Here is a 24,638-nt window from a genome sequence, read left to right as displayed (position 1 = left end):
CATGAGACAAAGATGTTGGGTCGAATTACTAAATGACTACAACTGTGAACTCAAGTACCATCCTGGTAAGGCAAATGTTGTTGCTGATGCAATCAGTCGAAAGGATCGAGTCAAGCCTATCCGAGTGCGAGCTTTGAATATGATCATTCAAACAAATCTGACAGCTAAAATTCGGGAAGCACAACTAGAAGCTATAAAGCAAGAAAATATCAAACATGAAGGACCTTCAGGATTTGAAAACCAATTACAAATCAAGGAGAACGGAACACGGTACTACAACAACCGTATCTGGGTTCCTCAATTCGGAAATCTGCGAAAGCTAGTCTTGGATGAAGCACATAAGACTAGATATTCTATTCACCCAGGCTCCAGTAAGATGTATCACGATGTGAAAGAATTTTATTGGTGGTCTAATCTGAAATCTGATATTGCTGAATATGTGAGCAAGTGTATTACTTGTTTAAAAGTTAAGGCCGAGAATCAAAAGCCATCTGGTTTACTGTAACAACCGGATATTCCACAGTGGAAGTGGGAATGTATCGCTATGGACTTTATTACTAAATTTCCCAAGACTTCTAGTGGCAATGATACTATATGGGTCATAGTAGAACGTCTTACTAAATCTGCTCATTTCTTACCGATCAAGGAGACCGACAAGATGGAGAGATTGTCACAACTGTATATCAAAGAAATTGTCTCTCGTCATAGTGTTCCTATATCAATCATATCCGATCGTGACAGTAGATTCACTTCCAGATTCTGGAAATCCTTACAAACTGCTCTTGGAACTCAACTCGACATGAGTACTGCTTATCATCCGCAAACCGATGGTCAAAGTGAATGAACCATTCAAACGTTGGAAGATATGCTTCGCGCTTGTGTTATCGACTTCAGCAAAGGCTGGGATAGACATTTGCCTTTGGTTGAATTCTCTTACAATAATAGTTACCACTCAAGTATTAAGGCTGCACCTTTTAAGGCCTTATACGGACGAAAATGTAGATCCCCATTGTGTTGGGATGAATTAGAGGACAGACAGTTAACCGATCCTGAAATCATACACGAGACAATCGAAAAGATAGTTCAGATTAAGAAACGAATAGAAATTACCCGCAGCCGACAGAAGAGCTATGCTAATAAAGGTCGGAAAGATTTGGAATTCCAAGTTGGTGACAAAGTCATGTTGAAAGTATCCCCTTGGAAAGGCGTCGTTCGTTTTGGTAAACGAAGCAAACTAAGTGCGCATTTTGTTGGACCCTTCAAGATTACTAAAAGAATCGGACCCGTGGCTTATCGATTAGAATTACCTGCTGAACTTAGCAGCGTACACGACGTATTTCATGTCTCGAATCTTAAAAAGTGTCTCGCTGATGACACTCTCGTTATTCCTTTGGATGACATTCGCATTGATGATAAAATGCACTTCATAGAGGAACCCGTAGAAGTCATGGACCGATCTGCTAAATGCTTGAAACAAAGCACCATACCTATTGTTAAGATCCGTTGGAATTCACGACGTGGCCCCGATTATACCTGGGAACGTGAAGACCAAATGAAACAGAAATATCCCCATCTCTTCTCAACCGCTGATGCATCCGAGAAGTCTACCTAAAACTTCGGGACGAAGTTTTTATCAACGGGGAGGTACTATAACAACCCTCACTTTTCGACTTCAAAATTTACTGAATTGACCCTAGGGTTTTCTGCCTGACTATATGTATTAATTATTTAAGGGTTGTTATATACAATTAAACATTGACCGAATAGTAATTTTTTGTCAACAACGTACGCTTAAATAAATTATATAATATTAATTTATATAATTTGACATAATTTAATTTATCTAAACTTTATATTACTTTTAATAAAATAAATATAACTAAAAAAATGTAATAACATTAGTAAACCTAATAAAAACCATAAGTAATAATCATAATTAAATTAAAATCATAATTTTTGATTAACATATATAATACAGAAATAAATCATAATCATGTATTAAAAATGTAAAATACTGAAATTATTTAATATTTTACAAAAATTCGTATTTATTAATTAAAAAAGTTTTAAAAAAAATTTTAAAAAAATTTATTTTTTATTTTAAAATTGTAATGGACTACTACTTTTATTATTTTATTTTGTAGATGACTCATGACCTAACATTTAATACTTTTAATTATTAAAATCCCATTAAGAATTAAAATATTTTTTCTTTTAATTATTTTATTCTTTTTACCTAATTTTTTTTCAAGTATAAATACTCCTCATTTCTCATTCAAACTCACACCAAAATTTCTCTCATTCTCTCTTTGAAGAATTACTACTAGTAAGTATTCTTTTCTTACTTTTTACTTTTTACTATTTACTTCGGTTTATTTTTTTTACCGAAACATGTAAATAATGTTATAATTTACATGCAATTAAAATTAAAATAAATAACATGTTATAATTAGTAATATATGTTACTAAAAATTATAAAAGTATTTTTATGAATTAATATATAGGAATTATAATTAAAATCGAATTAATGAATATATATGTATATACGCACCTAACGTGAAGGTTATAATTAAAGATAGCGTACAAAGACTACAAACATCACCGCTACTTGTGGCCTAGGATGATCCTTGTTACCATTATGGGACGCTTGTGGATCTCGAATGCCAAGACTTAGATTCTGGTCAAGAGATCCTGGGCCGCTCGGTAACAATAGATCATTCGATTGACTTGCATGTTAGCGACGAAGTTTGGGCGAGATTATACAACATCTTTGTTAAGAATTATAACCCAAACATTCTTAAACTAGAAGCTTACTATAAGTGGAAGCTTTCCATAAATAGTAGGTTTTCAAAAATAGAAACTTTTGAGAAATTGGAACTTTTTCCGAAAAACGTCACTGTCAATATAGTTGTTATATTAATAAACATACTTTATGTCAAGTTAGACATTAACTAATCAAACTTTATACCTCTATGTTGATATCCAGATAACTTACTTGCTTTACTTTCCTTCTTGCGTGAAATACTTCAACTGCTATTTAAGGTGATTTTCATAGCCCCGCTTTTACTGTTTACTTAACTGTTTATAACTTTTGGGGTGAGACACATGCTTGCTTTATAACTGTTTTACGTTTAGACACAAGTACTAAAATGTTATTGTGTTGTCGTGCTTTGTCATGCAAATCCCCACCGTAATATCGTTAATTGCTGAGGTATAAGATGCAAATTTAGTTATTGTGAGTAGCGCTACCGAGAGTGACGTCTCTAACTATTTGACTGATGGTCTTTGGTTACATAATAATGATTCAACTGACACTGACTGTTCAAGGTGTCGCGGGGTAAACTTTTGTCTAGTAGCGATATTACAAACTGCAGCAACTCTTTTTATATTGATATAATTGGTATCAATCAGCTTTAAACTAAATCTTGTGGTCTAATGCATATTATATAAACCTATGAATTTCACTCAACCTTTTTGGTTGGCACTTTAAACATGTTTTGTCTCAGGTGACGAATAAGGTGATTGCTATGAATGCTACATGATGAATTGAATGCTGTTGCATGGAGTCTTCATTTCATTACATTTACTTTGCATGTTAAAACTAATACTATTTCGGTTTGGATTTGATGTAAAACTTTTAATGCTTCCGCTGTTTTATTAATAAATGTTTTATTCAAAACGTCTCATATAGAGTCGTTCTCGTTTATACAACTGTGATTTGATATAATTGGTCACAAATACCCCAGGCCCTATTTGGGGGTGTGACAGTCTACCCCTTCTCCTTACGCCGTCAACCGTAAGTGCCTCGACTCTCCTCACAGGCGCAGTAAGAGGTCGCCTCCTCACATGCCCAAACCATCGAAGTCGTTCTTCCCTTAGCTTGTCTATGATGCTTCTAACTTTCAGATTCTTCCTAAAAACACTATTTGGGATCATATCCAACATGGTTTTACCACATGTCCACCTAAGCATCCTCATCTCTGCTACCTCCATCCTTCTCCCTTGTGCCTTCGTCAATGGCCAACACTCTAATCCGTATAACATGGCATGTCTAATTGCCACCTTAAAAAATTTCCCTTTCAACTTAAGGGGATCTTCTTGTCGCATAAGACTACGGTAGTTGCTCTCCACTTCACCCACCATACCTTAATACGGTGTGACACGTCCTCATCTACCTTCCGAAGAACTACCTTTTTAGAATGATCATTAAAGAGACGTTATTGTTTTTCATTTTTTTCATAAAATTGTAATTACATTGAAAAAAAATAAAAAAAATAGAAGTTCTAATTGTTTTATAATTGATAGAGTAGAGACCCAACAAATATGTTATTGATAAAGATCCTATAATTATTATTGTAAGATCTATTGACATAGCTCCATAACATACATAAATACATTGTAACATTGAGTACTGTACACCAATATTATATTATATGATACATTATATTACATTATACATTATATATATATATATATATATATATATATATATATATATATATATATATATATATACTATTAGTCGACCGAATTTTGGCCGTTTTAGTTTTAACGGATCGTCGTTTTGAGTTTCCGTTAACACTACAAACGGTCCCTCAACTTTCGCTCAAATTACACAACGACCCTCAACTTTACACTTTTTTAGGGGTAGAAAATGTAAATATATAATTTTATTAAAATAAAAGAAACTTACTCCACCCGAATTTATAACGGGCCCTATCTTCTCGCTCGGTGCGGGTTAAATTTTTCCGAGACCACCGTTCAACTCAAAAAAATCTCACGAACCCAACGGAACTAACTATATGCGAAACGGACATGTTAAAAAAATACTAAATAACGGGCCCTATATTTTCGCTCGGTGCGAGTTAAATTTTTCCGAGACCACCGTTTAACTCGAAATAATTTTACGAACACAACGTGACTAACTATACGCGAAACGAACACCGTTAAAAAAAACTAAATATTTCGGGCTATATTACATACACGTCCAACAAACAACCCAACCTTACTAGATATATTAGGTACCAAACAACGTATATCCAAATTCGACCGCGCGTCGAATACAACCGCAGCAACGCGCAGTCGAAATTTTTTCTAGTTAATACTAAACAAACCGATGCATATCAACCACGCGATGTACTTGAACAAACAGATCCTGTACAACGTTTGCTTTCCTTGTAGAGTTGTAGAGATGTCAACATTCTCATACAAACCATATCACTAAAAAAGTCACTAAGCAGAGTTCACAGTGAAAAATATAAGAAAATATTTGTTCATTCTTAAATCCTCATTAAATTAGATTCTTCAAAGCTATATATATATATATATATATATATATATATATATATATATATATATATATATATATATATATATATATATACAACAATTCAAAATGAGAAAGAACCTAAGATATTGATATTGGCGCCAAAACTCTTCACTTGGCTATATAAAAATGATCCAATTTGTTCCTATAAAGGCCAATTTTGTGAATTAGCAAACTGAAAAGATGAATGGACGGTGAAAATATTAAAACCTGAGCAGACATAACTTCAAGGATTGCAGACATGTAAAAACCTCATCTAGTTGCGGGTTCTATACCCGCAAGTGGAGTAGTGACTTCCTTCTAATCTAGGGTACGAAGAATGATTATCTACACTCCACTTCTCCTATACCCTACATTTATGGGATTTGGTATTGTTGTTGTTGATTGCACACATGTAAAAATGAGTTAAAAAGCAAATTACAAACCAGAGAGCTACATATGTATTATTATTAATTAATTATTATTATTATTATTATTATTATTATTATTATTATTATTATTATTAATACTAATATTGACAAAAGATGGTGTTGCCTTTTTAACTTTAAAATTGTCGTTTAACTTTTCTGGTCAACAAAGGTGGGTATGTTGGGCCATGGCCCAAAGGCTTAATATCCAGTTAAAAATAACCCAAAAAGTAAATGAGTAGGTATAGAAAAACAAAATATATCAATCTTAATATATTAATTTTTTTTTTTTGGCGAAATAACAATAACTTATATAAATACGGATAACGTTTTCGAAAAGAAAACAAAATCAACAAGAGATGCAAAAGAAAAAACCCCGGTGAAGCTCATACCTAGCAAACTATTAACAAATAAACTATGAATATCGAGCCTCACTTAACCTAAATCAAACATAAAACCACTATAATAAGCTACAAACAAACAAGTGATCCATGAAACCAAAGAGTACAACGAAAAACCTGAAACCGAAGAAAACGAAATCAAATGTCCTTCATGAATACTCTGAATTCTTCCATTTCAGCGCCTTGAACCAATTTCCTTCTACGCTTTTGATGCGTATTTTTAACCGGCGAACGGGGGATCTCACTAGAATTATTAACCGTAATCGGTTCGCTTTCGGCCATACGCGTCATCATTGTATCAAATGTCGCGAAAGCCTCCTTGGTCATTTTTGCACTCACCAAACCCGAAGTGACACATTTACCCGAGTCCGCAAAACCACCCATAAACAAATTTTGAATGACATCCCCATAATCCACGTCTTCCTCATGATCAATGAGTTTATAATACCCGAAGTGGAAGCGCCATACCTTCTCGGCTTGTTTTCTTTCGTCTAAAACTCTCTACTAGCCCTCAACCCTTCTTTTATCTTCTTCTTTTCCTTCTTCAAACGTGCCAACCTTTCCGCGAAAGTTGTATTGTCTTCGTTTAACTCCGAATTATCAAGGGGGGCAATAGAACCACTACAATATGGGACAATCTGTCTTCGTTGAACTAATATATTAAATGATCTAAAGGTGCATCATGTGACTATGTAAGTAAATATGTCAATAAATATAAGCAACATCATTATGAACTTAATTAAAATTAAAATAGTTAGTATGAATATGTAAAAGTTGTAGCAGTAAGTGTATACGTTTGACATGTTAATGTGATAAAAGTTCTTTTTCAATACAAAGCGAAAATGACAGAAAACAAATCAAAGAAATTGAAGATTAAAACCACTTCAAAAATACATCAAGAACATTTAGAGTTGAAGAACCTTCCCTATTTTCTATTTCTTGGATTATGATATGATTATCAATTAGCGATAATTAGCTAGAGTGGGCGTTAACGGAGTCTGTAAAAGATTGTAGGTGCATTAGAAGTTGTCACTTTTGTAATTTCGGAACTCGATTAATCTACTGGTATTTCTATACTGTTAGACACATCATAATCATGGTAATCATGTAATTCATAATATCATAACATAAAGATTAAAGCCTTAGACTTACATGAGTTGAGAGATGATGAAGCCATGAGACAAAGTATGGATGTTGATCTTCTACTTGTACCTCTCACTTAGATGATGGAATTAGTGAATGTAAGTGTGTTGGAATGGTTGTCATGGGGAAGACATAAACCCCTATATGAGAGGACAAGCTAGGGATCAACTCCTAGCATTATGAACTATGCAACTCAATAGTCTCCCATCGAAACTAATTAAGTGTAATTCATTATGGTGTGGACTCCTTATTAAGATTATCAATAAGACTCATATCAAGAGTCTTATAACATCAAGATATCATTATGAGAATGATTATTAAGATAACCTCAAAAGTCTAATCATTAAGTCTAAGCATAAATGGTTAGAACATAATAGTGAGAAATAATAATGATAATGATAAATAATAATTCTAACATTCTCCCACTTGGTCGTATACCAATTTTGTGCTTAGTATAAATTATATTTGGCCAATTATTTGATTTAATAATCGATATTCATTAGGCAGAACAGCTAACGCAAATATTTATTTATTTATTTTTTATATACATTATTTTTATATATAGATATATTTTAAATAATAATTACTATAATATCCTATTTTTATTTTATTAATTTTTAATAACAACAACATATAATACTTCAAATTATATTTCAAATTATTATTTATATATACATACATATCTATTTAAAATAAATTGTTCGTGAATCGTCGAGAGCAGTCGAAGATCAAATGAATATATTAAACACAGTTCAAAATTTTTGAAACTCAACATTACAGACTTTGCTTATCGTGTCGAACCATATAAAGATTAAGTTTAAATTTGATCGAAAATTTTCAGGTCGTCACAATTATATCAGCTTTAGAAGTATGTAAACAAGGAAGCGTAACATGTTGGCAAAATCATTTAAGAATACAAGCATAAATGATGTAACCTTATGTTACTTATACTTTTCTCTTATTGCTACCAAATTAGCAACTCTTCTACTTGATTGCAAATCATGTAGAATCATAACACATTCTTTCAGATCGGATGACTTATACCTTGAGAGCTTTTTTAAATCCAAATTCTGTAGAACCAATAACATAATCACTTTTGTATCACATATAATTTACAAACAAAAGATAATTTATATGTTATAAGAAAGGAATATTCAAATGAGTCCAAGTTTTAAGTTGAGATCCAAAGGATCAATTTCAACCCTTGGATTAATATAATCAATGACTTAGGATCCAACCACCTCTTCCCAATTTACAGTCCACATTCATCCACCCCGAAACCCACCCCACTCACATGTGATTCCGGCGGCCACCAATTGCAACCTCCGCTCGCCACCACCTGCAACCTCCACTCGCCACCACCTGCTTCTGCCACCTACTAAACTGACGATTCAGATACTCCACCACCCCCAGATTCCGACCACCTCACGGTGGTGCTGCGGTGGCCAACGGTGACCTTCACCCAACTTCACCCAAACATGAAATTAAACCACGAAATTAACCAGAAAGATGCGCCTAATCATACCAAACATAACACCGTTTCTAGAAATCTCAAACAACATCATAAATTGAACGAATCGAAAACTTTTTGAAAACCCAAACTTGAACTTTAAATCGCATATGTCTCGATCAAAACAGTGAATCAATTCACGAAACTTTGAAGAAAGATTCACTAGATGATTCCTAACGTTTCTACTTTTTCAGATTTCACTAATTCTTTTCAGAAATTGAAAATCGATTTTCAGTTCATAAAAACCCGAAAATCACATGTGATGGAATATTACAATCACATGTGATGGAAAGAATAATCAAATGTGATTGAATTTCACAATCACATGTGATTGAACAATCACATGTGATTGTGAAACTCAATCACATGTGATTGTGATATTCAATCACGTGTGATAAAAACCCTAGAACCGTCACCATCTCCGATGACGGCGACGATTTCGACGACGACGGTTGATTCCGTCAACGATTGATTCCATCAATTTGATGAAATCGCTGGCAGTTGATTGCTACGATTACTTCTGGTGGTGGTGGTGGTTGTGGTGGTTGATGTGGTTGTGGCGGTTGATGTGGCTGTGGCGGTGTGTGGCGGTGGCTGTAATGGTGGCGGAGCATGGAGATGGTGGATGAAGGTGGATGATGGTGGATGACGGTGGCGGATAGTGGATGACGGTGGCGGAGCATGGAGATGGTGGTGTTGGAGGAGGAGATGAAGGTGGATGAATCCAAGGGTTGAGATTTGTTCCTTGGATCTCAACCTTTTTTTTGTTTTCAAGGAAATACAACTCATAATTCTTAATTTACTTACCCATGGATGTGAATTTGGGTTGAGAATAAATCTTGAAAGAAATGTGACAGATGCAGCTACCATAGAAGGCAAAAACTTGATGCAACTATATTCTAACAAACTCAATTCTGCTAAATAATAACTCAAGAACTCCAACTTCAAACTGGTCTGCAAAATGCAACATAAACACATAAATAAACAATTCCATAAGATATTGTAGGAAAATATGGATTAGTGGGTAAAGAATCAGCCACCGGATTGATACTTGAATCGTGTGAACACTTTCTTAATCGAGTATTTTGACCCACTTGGCCACGGGTTGCACGAAATCACTATTAGGATAAGACTAGTATGAGCACTCTTTCTTGACCAAAAGAATATGTGTTCCTTGCAATTTTAGATTGTAAAATCTATAAGTTTGAATGTTGAAAGTGTGTTTAGAATCATCAAATTCTGTAACCATTCATCAATGGATGAATACTTTTATTTATAGTTGGCGAAAGGGTACAATGAAGAGTTGCAACCTTTCATACATGTCCATTATGAAATGGTACATCACTTGGGAACCAGCACCCTTTAAATGGTGTCTATTCATGCTAAATATGATGTTAAAACCGTTCACAAGTGACCATGAAACAAAAAGCAACGTTTTGGAACAACACACCTTTTAGCACAAAATGGCACCATTTCAGTATCTGTGTTATAAGTCGCGCCGCTTCCTGGAGGGCTACGTCACGCCGCAGTACTGAACTAACATTCCAAAAACTTGTAACTTGTTCGGCATCACCTTTTCCCTTTAGACCGCGACGTGCCTTAGTGTTGTACATGATACTTTTATCAATGAAGAGCTTCTGACTCCAAAATCCATTGTGGGACGCAACGCGCCTAGGAGGGCCACGGCGCGCCTTAAGGCGTGATTTTGGAGCAGTCCAATTTTTCACTAAGTTGTTCTCCCAAGTTTAACTAAACATTAAGTGATTGTTCCAACCCTTTACGAACGTGTACTCCACACTTCCCGGATTCGTGTAGAGTATCAGACAAGCACTTCCACTTTCAACATAGTAAATCCAATTCACCAAAATGTGTATTGTCCGATTTCACTAAAATCACCAATAATCCCCCCCATTTTAGTGTAATCCTTGATTTACTAAAATATAAACTTACAGTCAAACCAATGCGTAAATGGAAATGTCGCAACGATTGTATTTAAGAAATGGTTTGAGAAATTGGAAATGAGAGTTAAAGTAGCATGAAATGGTATAAAATAGTAGTGTGTATTGGGTGGTATTTATATTGGTATAAATATTTTCTTTTTTGAAAAAGAAGCCGTTGTTATTTTAAAATCAAAAAAGATAGTGGGTCCAACCTTTGAGCCATTAACCCATTCGTTGCAGGAACCACTGGCGATGATAGTGGCGATTTGTTGCCTATCTCGGTGAGCGGGTAACGGTGGGTGGCGATGGTTCACAGATAGTGGTAGCAGTAGATACTATATGGCCTTAGTACAATTTGTTTGACGAGGTAAAATTCGAAAAATGTTAAGTTTTGTACCGAAAGTTTTCCATATGTAGGCCAAATTAAATAAGAAAATGTATGTCTATGTAGAACACACCCAATGGTGATGCTTGTGAGCCGCCCTCATTCATGCTATGGAGGGCTCCATTGCCATTGTATGTGCTATGCTCCGCCCTCAAGAGCACAAACCATTCCCGTGCTGAAATTTGTCTTGAAATAGCACAATTGATGTGACGATCGCTCTAAATCCATATGGACGAACACGTCATTCATTGATTTTATTGCGAGGTATTTGACCTCTATATGATACGTTTTGTAAACTTTGCATTCTTTTGAAAAGGCACACCATAAATGAATATTTAAATCAAAGGTTTTCGACATCTGATGATTTCTACATATAGACAATCACCTTAATACAATGGTTTACAATAATACTTCAGTTGACCATGCAGTCAAAATAAGATAGATGGTGATGATTTTGTGAATGCAGCGTTTTCTCGAATAAAGCATGTATGACTCCATGCACATAGCTTGTCTAACATATAAGCAAACAGCGGAAGACTTCTAGGAAACCTGAGAATAAACATGCTAACAAGTGTCAACACAAAGGTTGGTGAGTTCATAGTTTTAACGTTGCGCATAATCTGTATATAAAGGTGGATCACAAGATTTCAGTTGTTTCATCCAGAAACGTTTATCAAAATATTCTACAAGATTGAGCACCCTGGTAACTAAACTTTAACGTATATATAATAAGTACCCGTGTTTTAACATACATGCAACCAACATGTACAATACACGCAATCTAACGTGTACTAAACTCAAATAGCATACGTCTGTTTTATAGTTCAGGCTAGGGTTTCTATACCTGGAACAGACGGGGATGTCAAGCCCTATGGATCCATATACTACTACTCGCGCCCACCAGTTCTTATAACTGGCAGTTACTAGTTACCAAAGCTAAGGGATTTTCGGTTTAAACTCGGTGTAGAATTTAATATGTACTTGTATCCATTGCGTTTAAAATAAAGTGCATGTATTCTCAGTCCAAAAATATAGATTGCAAAAGAAATTAAAAAGGGAGCAAATGAAACTCACCTTAGCAGCATATAAAGTCGTTCACCAAAATGTGACCGAAACTCGGAATGCAAAATTAACCGTAGATCTCAACCTAGAGAACATATGTTGGTCAATAAATGTCTATCAAGCTAGGTCTGGTCATAGTGTATCACAATCCTAATGCTCGAGATCGACATACAAAAGTTATCCAAAGTCGTTTCAAAAAGTCAATTTTGACAATAGTTCAACAAAACGAGACGTGCTTTATATAAGAATTCATTTACTCGGCTGGTAATATTTAAAAATCTATTTTATCAATCTCGTAAACAATTTGTTTAAATCATAATTGCAGATTCAAAAGCAATTTCAATTAACGTCAATCATAATTCAGTTGATCATATCTTTTAATCCATTCATCGAAACTATTCGATATCTAAATGAAAAGTTATTGATTTTTCGCCAGCTTAGTTATTGATTTTTCGCCAGCTTTCCAAAAACATGCATATCATATACCTTTTATCAGTAATATATGTATTTAATTCGTGATTCATCATAAACTGTTTAACGAAGAAATTTAGCATACAAGCATGCATAAATATATATACGCGAGCACTAGACATGGATACACAATTAATATATAAAAGATAAGATATGAATGCTCACGTATCAATATTGTGATTCAATATTGCAGGAAAGTACATAAACGTAACAGAGATGATAAACACTAGGTTTGATTTACAAACAATACCCACAAACATTACCCATAACCTCCATAGCTATAACCCATAATTTCCTTAGCTCTATCCCGCTCGAAAAACCATTTTGAAAGTGACACGCTCAAGACCTCGTCGTAGTATTTTATGTATAATACTAATACTACTAATAATAATAAGATTAATAATAATAATAATAATAATAATAATAATAATAATAATAATAATAATAATAATAATAATAATAATAATAATAATAATAATAATAATAATAATAATAATAATAATAATAATAATAATAATAATAATAAATATAAGTATATATAGAGAGAAAGATCGAGGTTGAGAAAGAAATGAATCAGAAACAGAAACAGATCGAGCTTAAATAGGTGTGGCCTGATTTTCCCCCCATGCGATCGCATGGTTTGAAGGGCAGTAGGCCATGCGATCGCATGGCCAGCTGTGTCCAGCCTGGTTCCTTTGTTTGTTTGTTCGTCGACATATTAATTAATTATATTTATAATATATTTAATTTATATAATTAATTATACATTATATTAAATTCACGTGCATAGTTGACTTGTAATTTTCGTTCCGATAAGTCGTACGTCGTCACTCGACTTATGTCCCGGTTCCGGTTTTTCGAACGTCCTTTCGTACACTGAGAAAACTTGTATTTTACATTTCGTGATTCGTACCTTTGACAAAATATAGTCTTAAATTATCCATAAACTATACCACTAGAATTGTAACTTATACACTTGAGTGTTTTGGTCATTTACTTCTATAAATCGTCGTCTCGCTATTTACGAATGTATATATAATATCAAATAGTTTTATGACCAAGTTAATATATATTTTCTATATTAATAAACACGTTCTAAAATACACATCGCACGTTATTCATATAACTAATTCTAACAGTTAATATTTCTTATTATACATATTCAAATTACGTTATTTAAACAAAAACATGTTAACAATCAATTCTATACTATCTGAAAACATTTTCACACATTTGAAACACAATTAATTGAATATTATGCAGTTTAGTTTTCCACTAACTTTTATCTAACTTTTGTCATCAAACACTTTATCATTTATATCGTTAAAAATGAATGATTTCTCAAATCAGTGTAGACCTCACAACAGAGACCCGTAACAATATCATAATCATTAAGAGGCCTGATAAATATTTTTTAATTCAATCGTTTAGCATTATCTTTTAACTCCGTAGTTAAATATATCAACTAGATATTCAAACCAATAAGTTTAAGGCACAGTATCATTCACTTAATACTTTGCTATGTTTTCAAGTTATAGTATGTATCTATTTACATATAATTGTTTATGAATTGTTGAAAACAATCGAAGGGTATTTGAATAGTTCAAGAATTTTGAGATTCAGTTTTACAGACGTTGTTTATCGTGTCGGAAACGTTAAAGATTAAGTTTAAATTTGGTCACAAATTTCTGGGTCATCACAGTACCTACCCGTTAAAGAAATTTCGTCCCGAAATTTGAGTGAGGTCATCATGGCTAACAATAAAAATGTTTTCATGATGAATATGAGTTGATAAATAGAGTTTTATCACCGTTGAATAATATGGATAAAACAATCCGATTACTCGAAGCGTATGAGAGAAGTTATCGTAAAAGAGTGAAATGAAGAATAAAGATTCGTCTTAACTTTTGACATAGTAACGCTTGATTTTCGGAATTTAAGGAATAGAAAATCTTCATAATCTAAATAAGATTTGATTCTTCGGGAATTAAGGAGATTAAGATCTTCTTTAATTAAATGCGTAATCTGCCTTGATTGCTATGTCTGATATTTCACTATAAATTGACCTCTTCCATTTCATTTATTTTCACCACTCCTATAAGCTTCTTCCTTATTTCATACTTCCTAATAGATTGTGAAAATGCTTAATCCAGTTCTGATTCTTGATATTTTCTTGGCTATCGTATCCTTCATTCTTCTTTTTCATCTGCCACCAGAGGAGGTTATTTTCTTCCATTATTACCTTGGGGTTATAGTGTTTTTCATTCTCCCGTGTCTTTATATTGCGATACGCATTGATATACACGGTTTGTAATTTCGGGGTTGTTATCGGGCTTTATATTTTCCATTATATTTCGGAGATTCATGCTTTAATTTTCTCTTCCCAACCTTAAGTCAAGCGAATAATGGTCCAGAATTCGTAACTATACATTTCGGAATGAACATAGCTAATGTTCTAAGAAAGAAATTGTAATGGCACAATCTTGATTTGTCAAATTACCAGAATATCCGAAAAAGACCGAATCATCAAGAAAAATATTTTCTTGATATATTTAGAGTTTAAATAGAATGAAAGAGTTATGTAACATGGTTCATGATGAGGGTATGATCCGTGAATCTTTATCACGTTCCATTAGAAACTCAGCATGACTTACTGTAATATAATCACGTTGATCAAGTGTCATTATATTATACTAACTCATGCTTCAATTCCCAACACTACTTCAAAAACATCCATTTTTCGAAATTTTCAGGATTTAGAAACTAAAATAGTTTCTTTTATGATGTGATACAGATAGCGCAAAGAGATAAATGATTTCAGATAAGAATAGTTGTGAAAATATCTTCGGGAATATCGAAGATATTTATAATGAAAGATACGATAATATCTTAAAATTTCTAATATGGAAGAATGATGAAGAAGATTTGTTCGTAAAGGTTTAGAGTCAGGAGCAAGGTATTTGTTAATGACTTCAGCAGACACTGAATCATTTGGATTCTTTGAAGGTAGGTTTAGTCTTTGTGATTTGTCCACAGCCTCCTTCATGGTTTGCTCAATTCGTTTTCCAGTACCAAATTTTCTCTTTTTCTGTGCTTTTCTAACACACTACTCTTTATCATCAAACTTTCGACTGTTAAAGTCGTTTACAGTTTTTGCTGCTTCATCAGCATTTTTCAAGATTTCGAGAACTAGTTCATAGTTTAGGGTGTTTTTCAGAAACTTCACATTCGAAGTCTGTAAGTCTTGAAGGTAAACGTTATATGTATATATATAACTGTTGGCGAAAAATTGCTACGAAATTCAAAATACTAATTTGCTAATTCCCAGTAGTTGGTATGACAATTGTTGTTACAAGTTGTATATGGGTACTTGATAGAGTTTCAATGAATAATTATCGTGATTTTTCGGAGAGGTTTAATGATCAATGAAGTTGTTGATAAGTTTACTGCTAATGTGGTGGAATATGAAAGGTTCCCCGGTAACAATGATGAAGGGGTAATCGTTATAATAAGGCTTATTCAAATGAACAATTGAAGGTGATTTGCTGGAGTGGTGACAAAACTGTCTATTTTGAAAAGGGTTTGAAAATTTATTTTAGCTAATAAATGCCAAAGGGTCTGACACGGATACGTGTTAAACTATGACTTTGATTTCGAGGGTTTTTCAGGTACAAGACTGTGGTAACATGTGGTTGGATCATCATCTCGATGATTCATTATTTGAAGTGTCTTCAGGAATTTCGAGGGATTTGAACATAGATTGTAATCGTTAATATTCATATGATGTTCTAGGAATTTGAATGATACAAATACTTTTCTGGGTTGTATGATGTTCTAGCACAGTTTTGAAGTCAAAGTATAGCTTCGAAAGATGTAGGAATGTAAGAATGATGTCTTTTGTTAAATCTTGACTTGAATTTTGATTTGTCAAAATCAAAATATGTAATCAAATTTGGATGAGGATGGTTGCTTTGATTTTTATAAAAGAATATATATTGTTGTGAAAGTAGTGAGTATAGTTGATGATTTGTTGAATCAGAATCGAAAAATGTAACAAATTAATTGTGAATTTATATATCTCTCAGATATTACCTACCCGTTAAAATATTCTCACCATTAACAGTTTGTACAAAAGAATTTTCTTAATTACAATCTTTATGAAAATATACCTACATATATATTTTCCTTAGATGTAATCATGGATTTAATGAGTTAACATAATATTAATCTCATCTGGTTTTCGACTAGAACTAGAATATATAATCTCTAAAACTTTTAGAAACTACATATTCTCTGCAAAATATTTCTTCGATGAAGTTATGAATCAATACTTCATCGTTTGTTGTTGTTGGTATTCCTTGGTATCTATGGTACGTATGACGTTGATGTTCGAGGTACAGATTGTGATGTTGAGGTGTGGGATGCGGATTTTGTTGTTGGTGGTACTGTTGTTGCCGGTGCTGCTGCTGGTGCTTGTAACCTTTGCACCACATTCTCCAAAGCCACTACCCGAGCGCGAAGCTCGTTGACTTCTTCTATTACACCGGTGTGATTGTCGGTTCGGACGAGTGGACGAATAAGATCTAGAATTTGAGATAATATATAATCGTGACGAGACACTCTGGAAATGAGAGAGAAAATGGTGTCTTGAATAGGTTTGCCGGTAAGTGCTTCAGGTTCTTCGCCAAGAGGGCAATGTGGTGGATGGAAGGGATCACCTTCTTCTTGTCTCCAATGACTAAGCAGGCTACGAACACATCCCCAATTCATCCAGAATAGGTGATGGCTGATTGGTTGATCCATTTCGGTTACACTGTCTTCTGAATTCAGGTGAATATCCATATCAGAATAGCTGTCGGAGTTTAAGGAATTTGAACTAGATACGGGATCCATCTTGTATAATTAGGGAGATGATTTTTGATATGAATTAGATTATAGAATTTAGTTTGGTATTCTTCAATACATAATTTACATATGTATATATAATACCAAATTCCATAAATCACGGAGAAATTTTCAGAAGATGTCAGAAAAAGTTTACAGTAACAGATACGCTAAGATATGAATTTTTGTCTATACACTATTTATGCAATAAATGCAGGAAAACGTGTCTAGACTTAAAAATGATAAGCATGTAATTTCCGATAATGATAAGCAAAACTTTTAACATGCAGACACGGTCGAAGTCCAGACTTATTAATGCATCTTAACAACTATCAGTTAGACACACTCATGCAAGACCTGGTTCGCTAGGACCAACTCTCTGATACCAACTGTGACGATCGCTCCAAATCCATATGGACGAACACGTCATTCATCGATTTTATTGCGAGGTATTTGACCTCTATATGATACGTTTTGTAAACTTTGCATTCTTTTGAAAAGGCACACCATAAATGAATATTTAAATCAAAGGTTTTCGACATCTGATGATTTCTACATATAGACAATCACCTTAATACAATGGTTTACAATAATACTTCAGTTGACCATGCAGTCAAAATAAGATAGATGGTGATGATTTTGTGAATGTAGCATTTTCTCGAATAAAGCATGTATGACTCCATGCACATAGCTTGTCTAACATATAAGCAAACAGCGGAAGACTTCTAGGAAACCTGAGAATAAACATGCTAACAAGTGTCAACACAAAGGTTGGTGAGTTCATAGTTTTAACGTTGCGCATAATCTGTATATAAAGGTGGATCACAAGATTTCAGTTGTTTCATCCAGAAACGTTTATCAAAATATTTGACAAGATTGAGCACCCTGGTAACTAAACTTTAACGTATATATAATAAGTACCCCTATTTTAACATACATGCAACCAACATGTACAATACACGCAATCCAACGTGTACTAAACTCAAATAGCATACGCCTGTTTTATAGTTCAGGCTAGGGTTTCTATACCTGGAACAGACGGGGATATCAAGCCCTATGGATCCATATACTACTACTCGCGCCCACCAGTTCTTATAACTGGCAGTAACTAGTTACCAAAGCTAAGGGATTTTCGGTTTAAACTCGGTGTAGAATTTAATATGTACTTGTATCCATTGCGTTTAAAATAAAGTGCATGTATTCTCAGCCCAAAAATATAGATTGCAAAAGCAATTAAAAAGGGAGCAAATGAAACTCACCTTAGCAGCATATAAATTCGTTCACCAAAATGTGACCGAAACTCGGAATGCAAAATTAACCGTAGATCTCAACCTAGAGAACATATGTTGGTCAATAAATGTCTATCAAGCTAGGTCTGGTCATAGTGTATCACAATCCTATTGCTCGAGATCGACATACAAAAGTTATCCAAAGTCGTTTCAAAAAGTCAATTTTGACAATAGTTCAACAAAACGAGACGTGCTTTATATAAGAATTCATTTACTCGGCTGGTAATATTTAAAAATCCAATTTATCAATCTCGTAAACAAGTTGTTTAAATCTTAATTGCAGATTCAAAAGCAATTTCAATTACGTCAATCATAATTCAGTTGATCATATCTTTTAATCCGTTCATCAAAACTATTCGATATCTAAATGAAAAGTTATTGATTTTTCGCCAGCTTTTCAAAAACATGCATATCATATACCTTTTATCAGTAATATATGTATTTAATTCGTGATGCGTCATAAACTGTTTAATGACGAAATTTAGCATACAAGCATGCATAAATATATATACTCGAGCACTAGACATGGATACACAATTAATATATAAAAGATAAGATATGAATGCTCACGTATCAATATTATGATTCAATATTGCAGAAAAGTACGTAAACGTAACAGAGATGATAAACACTAGGTTTGATTTGCAAATAATACCCACGAACATTACCCATAACCTCCATAGCTATAACCCATAATTTCCTTAGCTCTATCCTGCTCGAAAAATCATTTTAAAAGTGACACGCTCAAGACCTCGTCGTAGTATTTTATGTATAATGCTAATACTACTACTACTACTACTAATAATAATAATAATAATAATAATAATAATAATAATAATAATAATAATAATAATAATAATAATAATAATAATAATAATAATAATAATAATAATAAGTTTATATAGAGAGAAAGATCGAGGTTGAGAAAGAAATGAATCAGAAACAGAAACAGATCGAGCTTAAATAGGTGTGGCCTGATTTTCCCCCCCATGCGATCGCATGGTTTGAAGGGCACTAGACCATGCGATCGCATGGCCAGCTGTGTCCAGCTTGGTTCCTTTGTTTGTTTGTTCGTCGACATATTAATTAATTATAATTATAATATATTTAATTTATATAATTAATTATATATTATATTAAATTCACGTGCATAGTTGACTTGTAATTTTTGTTCCGATAAGTCGTACGTCGTCACTTGACTTATGTCCCGGTTCCGGTTTTTCGAACGTCCTTTCGTACAATGAGAAAACTATTATTTTAAATTTCGTGATTCGTGTAGTGACCCGAACTTTTCCATGTTTATATATATATTAAATGAAATTGTTATTTACATGATTAAGTGTTTCCAACATGTTAAGCAATCAAACTTGTTAAGACTTGATTAATTGAAATAGGTTTCATATAGACAATTGATCACCCAAGTTGACCGGTGATTCACGAACGTTAAAACTTGTAAAAACTATATGATGACATATATAAGGATATATATATAGTTAACATGATATTATGATAAGTAAACATATCATTAAGTATATTAACAATGAACTACATATGTAAAAATAAGACTACTAACTTAATGATTTTGAAACGAGACATATATGTAACGATTATCGTTGTAACGACATTTAATGTATATATATCATATTAAGAGATATTTATACATTATAATATCATGATAATATAATAATTTAAAATCTCATTTGATATTATAAACATTGGGTTAACAACACTTAACAAGATCGTTAACCTAAAGGTTTCAAAACAACACTTACATGTAACGACTAACGATGACTTAACGACTCAGTTAAAATGTATATACATGTAGTGTTTTAATATGTATTCATACACTTTTAAAAGACTTCAAGACACTTATCAAAATACTTCTACTTAACAAAAATGCTTACAATTACATCCTCATTCAGTTTCATCAACAATTCTACTCGTATGCACCCGTATTCGTACTCGTACAATACACAGCTTTTAGATGTATGTACTATTGGTATATACACTCCAATGATCAGCTCTTAGCAGCCCATGTGAGTCACCTAACACATGTGGGAACTATCATTTGCCAACTAGCATGAAATATCTTATAAAATTATAAAAATATGAGTAATCATTCATGACTTATTTACATGAAAACAAAATTACATATCATTTATATCTAATCCATACACCAACGACCAAAAACACCTACAAACACTTTCATTCTTCAATTTTCTTCATCTAATTGATCTCTCTCAAGTTCTATCTTCAAGTTCTAAGTGTTCTACATAAATTCCAAAAGTTCTAGTTTCATAAAATCAAGAATACTTCCAAGATTGCATGTTTACTTCCAAGTTTTCTAAATCCATTCCAAGTAATCATCAAAGATCAAGAAACCTTTGTTACTTACAGTAGGTTATCTTTCTAATACAAGGTAATAATCATATTCAAACTTTAATTCAATTTCTATAACTATAACAATCTTATTTTGAGTGGAAATCTTACTTGAAATTGTTTTCGTGTCATGATTCTGCTTCAAGAACTTTCAAGCCATCCAAGGATCCTTTAAAGCTAGATCCATTTTTCTCATTTCTAGTAGGTTTATCCAAGGAACTTGAGGTAGTAATGATGTTCATAACATCATTCGATTCATACATAAAAAGCTGTCTTATTCAACGTTATAAACTTGTAATCACTAGAACATAGTTTAGTTAATTCTAAACTTGTTCGCAAATAAAGTTAATCCTTCTAACTAGACTTTTAAAATCAACTAAACACATGTTCTATATCTATATTATATGCTAACTTAATGATTTAAAACCCGGAAACACGATAAACACCATAAAACTGGATATACGCCGTCGTAGTAAAATCGGGGGCTGTTTTGGTTGGGATAATTAAAAGCTAAGAAGAACTTTGATTTAAAAGCTATACTTCTGGAAAAATGATTTTTCTTATGAACATGAAACTATATCCAAAAATCATGGTTAAACTCAAAGTGAAAGTATGTTTTTCAAAATGGTCATCAAGATGTCGTTCTTTCGACGGAAATGACTACCTATTTCAAAAATGACTTGTAACTTGTATTTCCAACTATAAACTTATACTTTTTCTATTTAGATTCATAAAGTTAAGTTCAATACGAAACCGTGGCCACTGGAATCACTCAAAACGGATTAGAAACGAAGAAATGGCGAGTAAAACAAGATTGATAAAAACTACTCATTTTACCAACGTGAAAGTTAGTAATAAATCTATTCCAACCATAACCTAATCAACTTATATTGTATATTATGTAATTTTGAGATACCATAGACACGTATACAATGTTTCGACCTATCATGTCGACCCATCTATATATATATTGCGGAACAACCATAAACACTCTATATGTGAATGTTGGAGTTAGCTATACAGGGTTGAGGTTGATTCCAAAATATATATATAGTTTGAGTTGTGATCAATACTGAGATACGTATACACTGGGTCGTGGATTGATTCAAGATATTTATCGATTTATTTCTGTACATCTAACTGTGGACAACTAGTTGTAGGTTACTAACGAAGACAGCTGACTTAATAAACTTAAAACATCAAAATGTATTAAAAGTTTTGTATATATATTTTGAACATACTTGGATATATATGTATATATTGTTATAGGTTTGTGAATCAATCAGTGGCCAAGTCTTACTTCCCGACGAAGTAAAAATCTGTGAAAGTGAGTTATAGTCCCACTTTTAAAATCTAATATTTTTGGGATGAGAATACATGCATATTTTTATAAATGATTTACAAAATAGACACAAGTACGTGAAACTACATTCTATGGTTGAATTATCAAAATCGAATATGCCCCTTTTTATTAAGTCTGGTAATCTAAGAATTAGGGAACAGACACCCTAATTGATGCGAATCCTAAAGATAGATCTATTGGGCCCAACAAGCCCCATCCAAAGTACCGAATGCTTTAGTACTTCGAAATTTATATCATATCCGAAGGGTGTCCCGGAATGATGGGGATATTCTTATATATGCATCTTGTTAATGTCGGTTACCAGGTGTTCACCATATGAATAATTTTTATCTCTATGTATGGGATGTGTATTGAAATTTGAAATCTTGTGGTTTATTGTTACGATTTGATATATATAGGTTAAACCTATAACTCGCCAACATTTTTGTTGACGTTTAAAGCATGTTTATTCTCAGGTGAATACTAAGAGCTTCCGCTGTTGCATACTAAAATAAGGACAAGATTTAGAGTCCATGTTTGTATGATATTGTGTAAAAACTGCATTCAAGAAACTGATTTCGATGTAACATATTTGTATTGTAAACCATTATGTAATGGTCGTGTGTAAACAGGATATTTTAGATTATCATTATTTGATAATCTACGTAAAGCTTTTTAAACCTTTATTTATGAAATAAAGGTTATGGTTTGTTTTAAAATGAATGCAGTCTTTGAAAAACGTCTCATATAGAGGTCAAAACCTCGCAACGAAATCAATTAATATGGAACGTTTTTAATCAATAAGAATGAGACATTTCAGTTGGTATCAGAGTGTTGGTCTTAGAGAACCAGAAAAATTTGCATTAGTGTGTCTTATCGAGTTTGTTAGGATGCATTAGTGAGTCTGGACTTCGACCGTGTTTTCTTTAAAAATGATTGCTTAATATTTTTGTTGGAAACTATATATTATTAACATGTAAATATTATGTGATATATTAATCTCTTAACGTGTTTGATATTATGTGATAGATGTCTACCTCTAGAACAAGTCCCATTGACTCACCTAATAATAATGAAGAGTCAAATGTAAATTGGAATAATTCGTGGACTGATTCACAAGTTCTCGAAGAGGAACCGGAAGAAGAGTCGGAACCGGAAGAAGAAATAGAACCAGTGGGGGAAATAATAAAACGGTTAAGTAGAAGAAAATCCCCAACCAACTGACCAAAGTTAATTATGGTCAATGGTGTTTCCGCCAAGGAAGCAAAGTATTTGGAGGATTACCAATTCTCTGATGAATTGGATCCCGACAAGGAATCCGATGATGTTATAGAAATTACCCCAACACAATTTAATAAGGCAAAAGAGAACAATAAGGGAAAGGGCATAAAAATAGAGAAATTTGATTCCAAACCAGATGAACTTTATATGTATCGTCAACACCCGTATTTCTTAAGTTGTGACAACAACCCGGGAACCTCTAAACCACCAGGTTTTTCTAAACCAATGTGGAAAACGACGGCTCGTATTAGGGGAACATCATATATCCCTAGAAACTTGTCAAAACGAACCAAAACCGAAGAAGAAGAAACGAGCGAGTCGGAATAAGATAGTTGTATTCGTGTGGTGTAATATATGTAATATAGTGTGCTTATGCTTTATGATATATGTAAAAATTGCTTGTATTAATAAGTATTTTTTTTATGAATCTAACTCTTGTCTATTTTACAGTATAAAAACACAAAATGGGTAGACAACCCAATATTTTAAGAGACCTACCCGGAGACATGATTGATGAAATCTTGTCTAGAGTCGGTCAGAATTCTTCGGCACAACTATTTACGGCGAAATCAGTTTGTAAGACATTTGAAGAACGTTCCAAGAATGCCTTGGTTTATAAGAGACTTTCGTTTGAAAGATGGGGGATATCACATTGGGAAACCCATAAGTTACGATGTGTTTACTTTGACGCATATATTGCGGGGAACCCAAGTGCTATTTTACGCAACGGGTTAAGAAATTATTTTGACTCAATGTATCCGAACATAGGACTTCATGATTTAGAAAAAGCGGCTAACATGCAACATAAAGAAGCATGT

At 33.2% G+C, this 24,638-nt stretch overlaps 1 protein-coding gene across 1 annotated transcript; it reads right to left on the bottom strand.

The window, feature by feature from the left end:
- Positions 1–1,898: 1,898 nt before the first annotated feature.
- LOC139890313 (uncharacterized) lies at positions 1,899–4,143 on the bottom strand. Its single transcript, XM_071873202.1, has 2 exons — positions 3,787–4,143; positions 1,899–1,907 (listed from the first exon to the last, which is right to left on the bottom strand). The coding sequence occupies exons 1-2, from the start codon at positions 4,141–4,143 to the stop codon at positions 1,899–1,901; spliced, it is 366 nt and encodes a 121-aa protein (XP_071729303.1).
- Between the last annotated feature and the right edge of the window lie 20,495 nt (positions 4,144–24,638).

Source organism: Rutidosis leptorrhynchoides, chromosome 2 (assembly GCF_046630445.1).
Source record: "Rutidosis leptorrhynchoides isolate AG116_Rl617_1_P2 chromosome 2, CSIRO_AGI_Rlap_v1, whole genome shotgun sequence".
NCBI classification, from domain to species: Eukaryota; Viridiplantae; Streptophyta; class Magnoliopsida; order Asterales; family Asteraceae; genus Rutidosis; species Rutidosis leptorrhynchoides.
The sequence above is the reverse complement of the archived record's forward strand: the minus strand, read 5'-3'. Positions and strand labels throughout refer to the sequence as shown.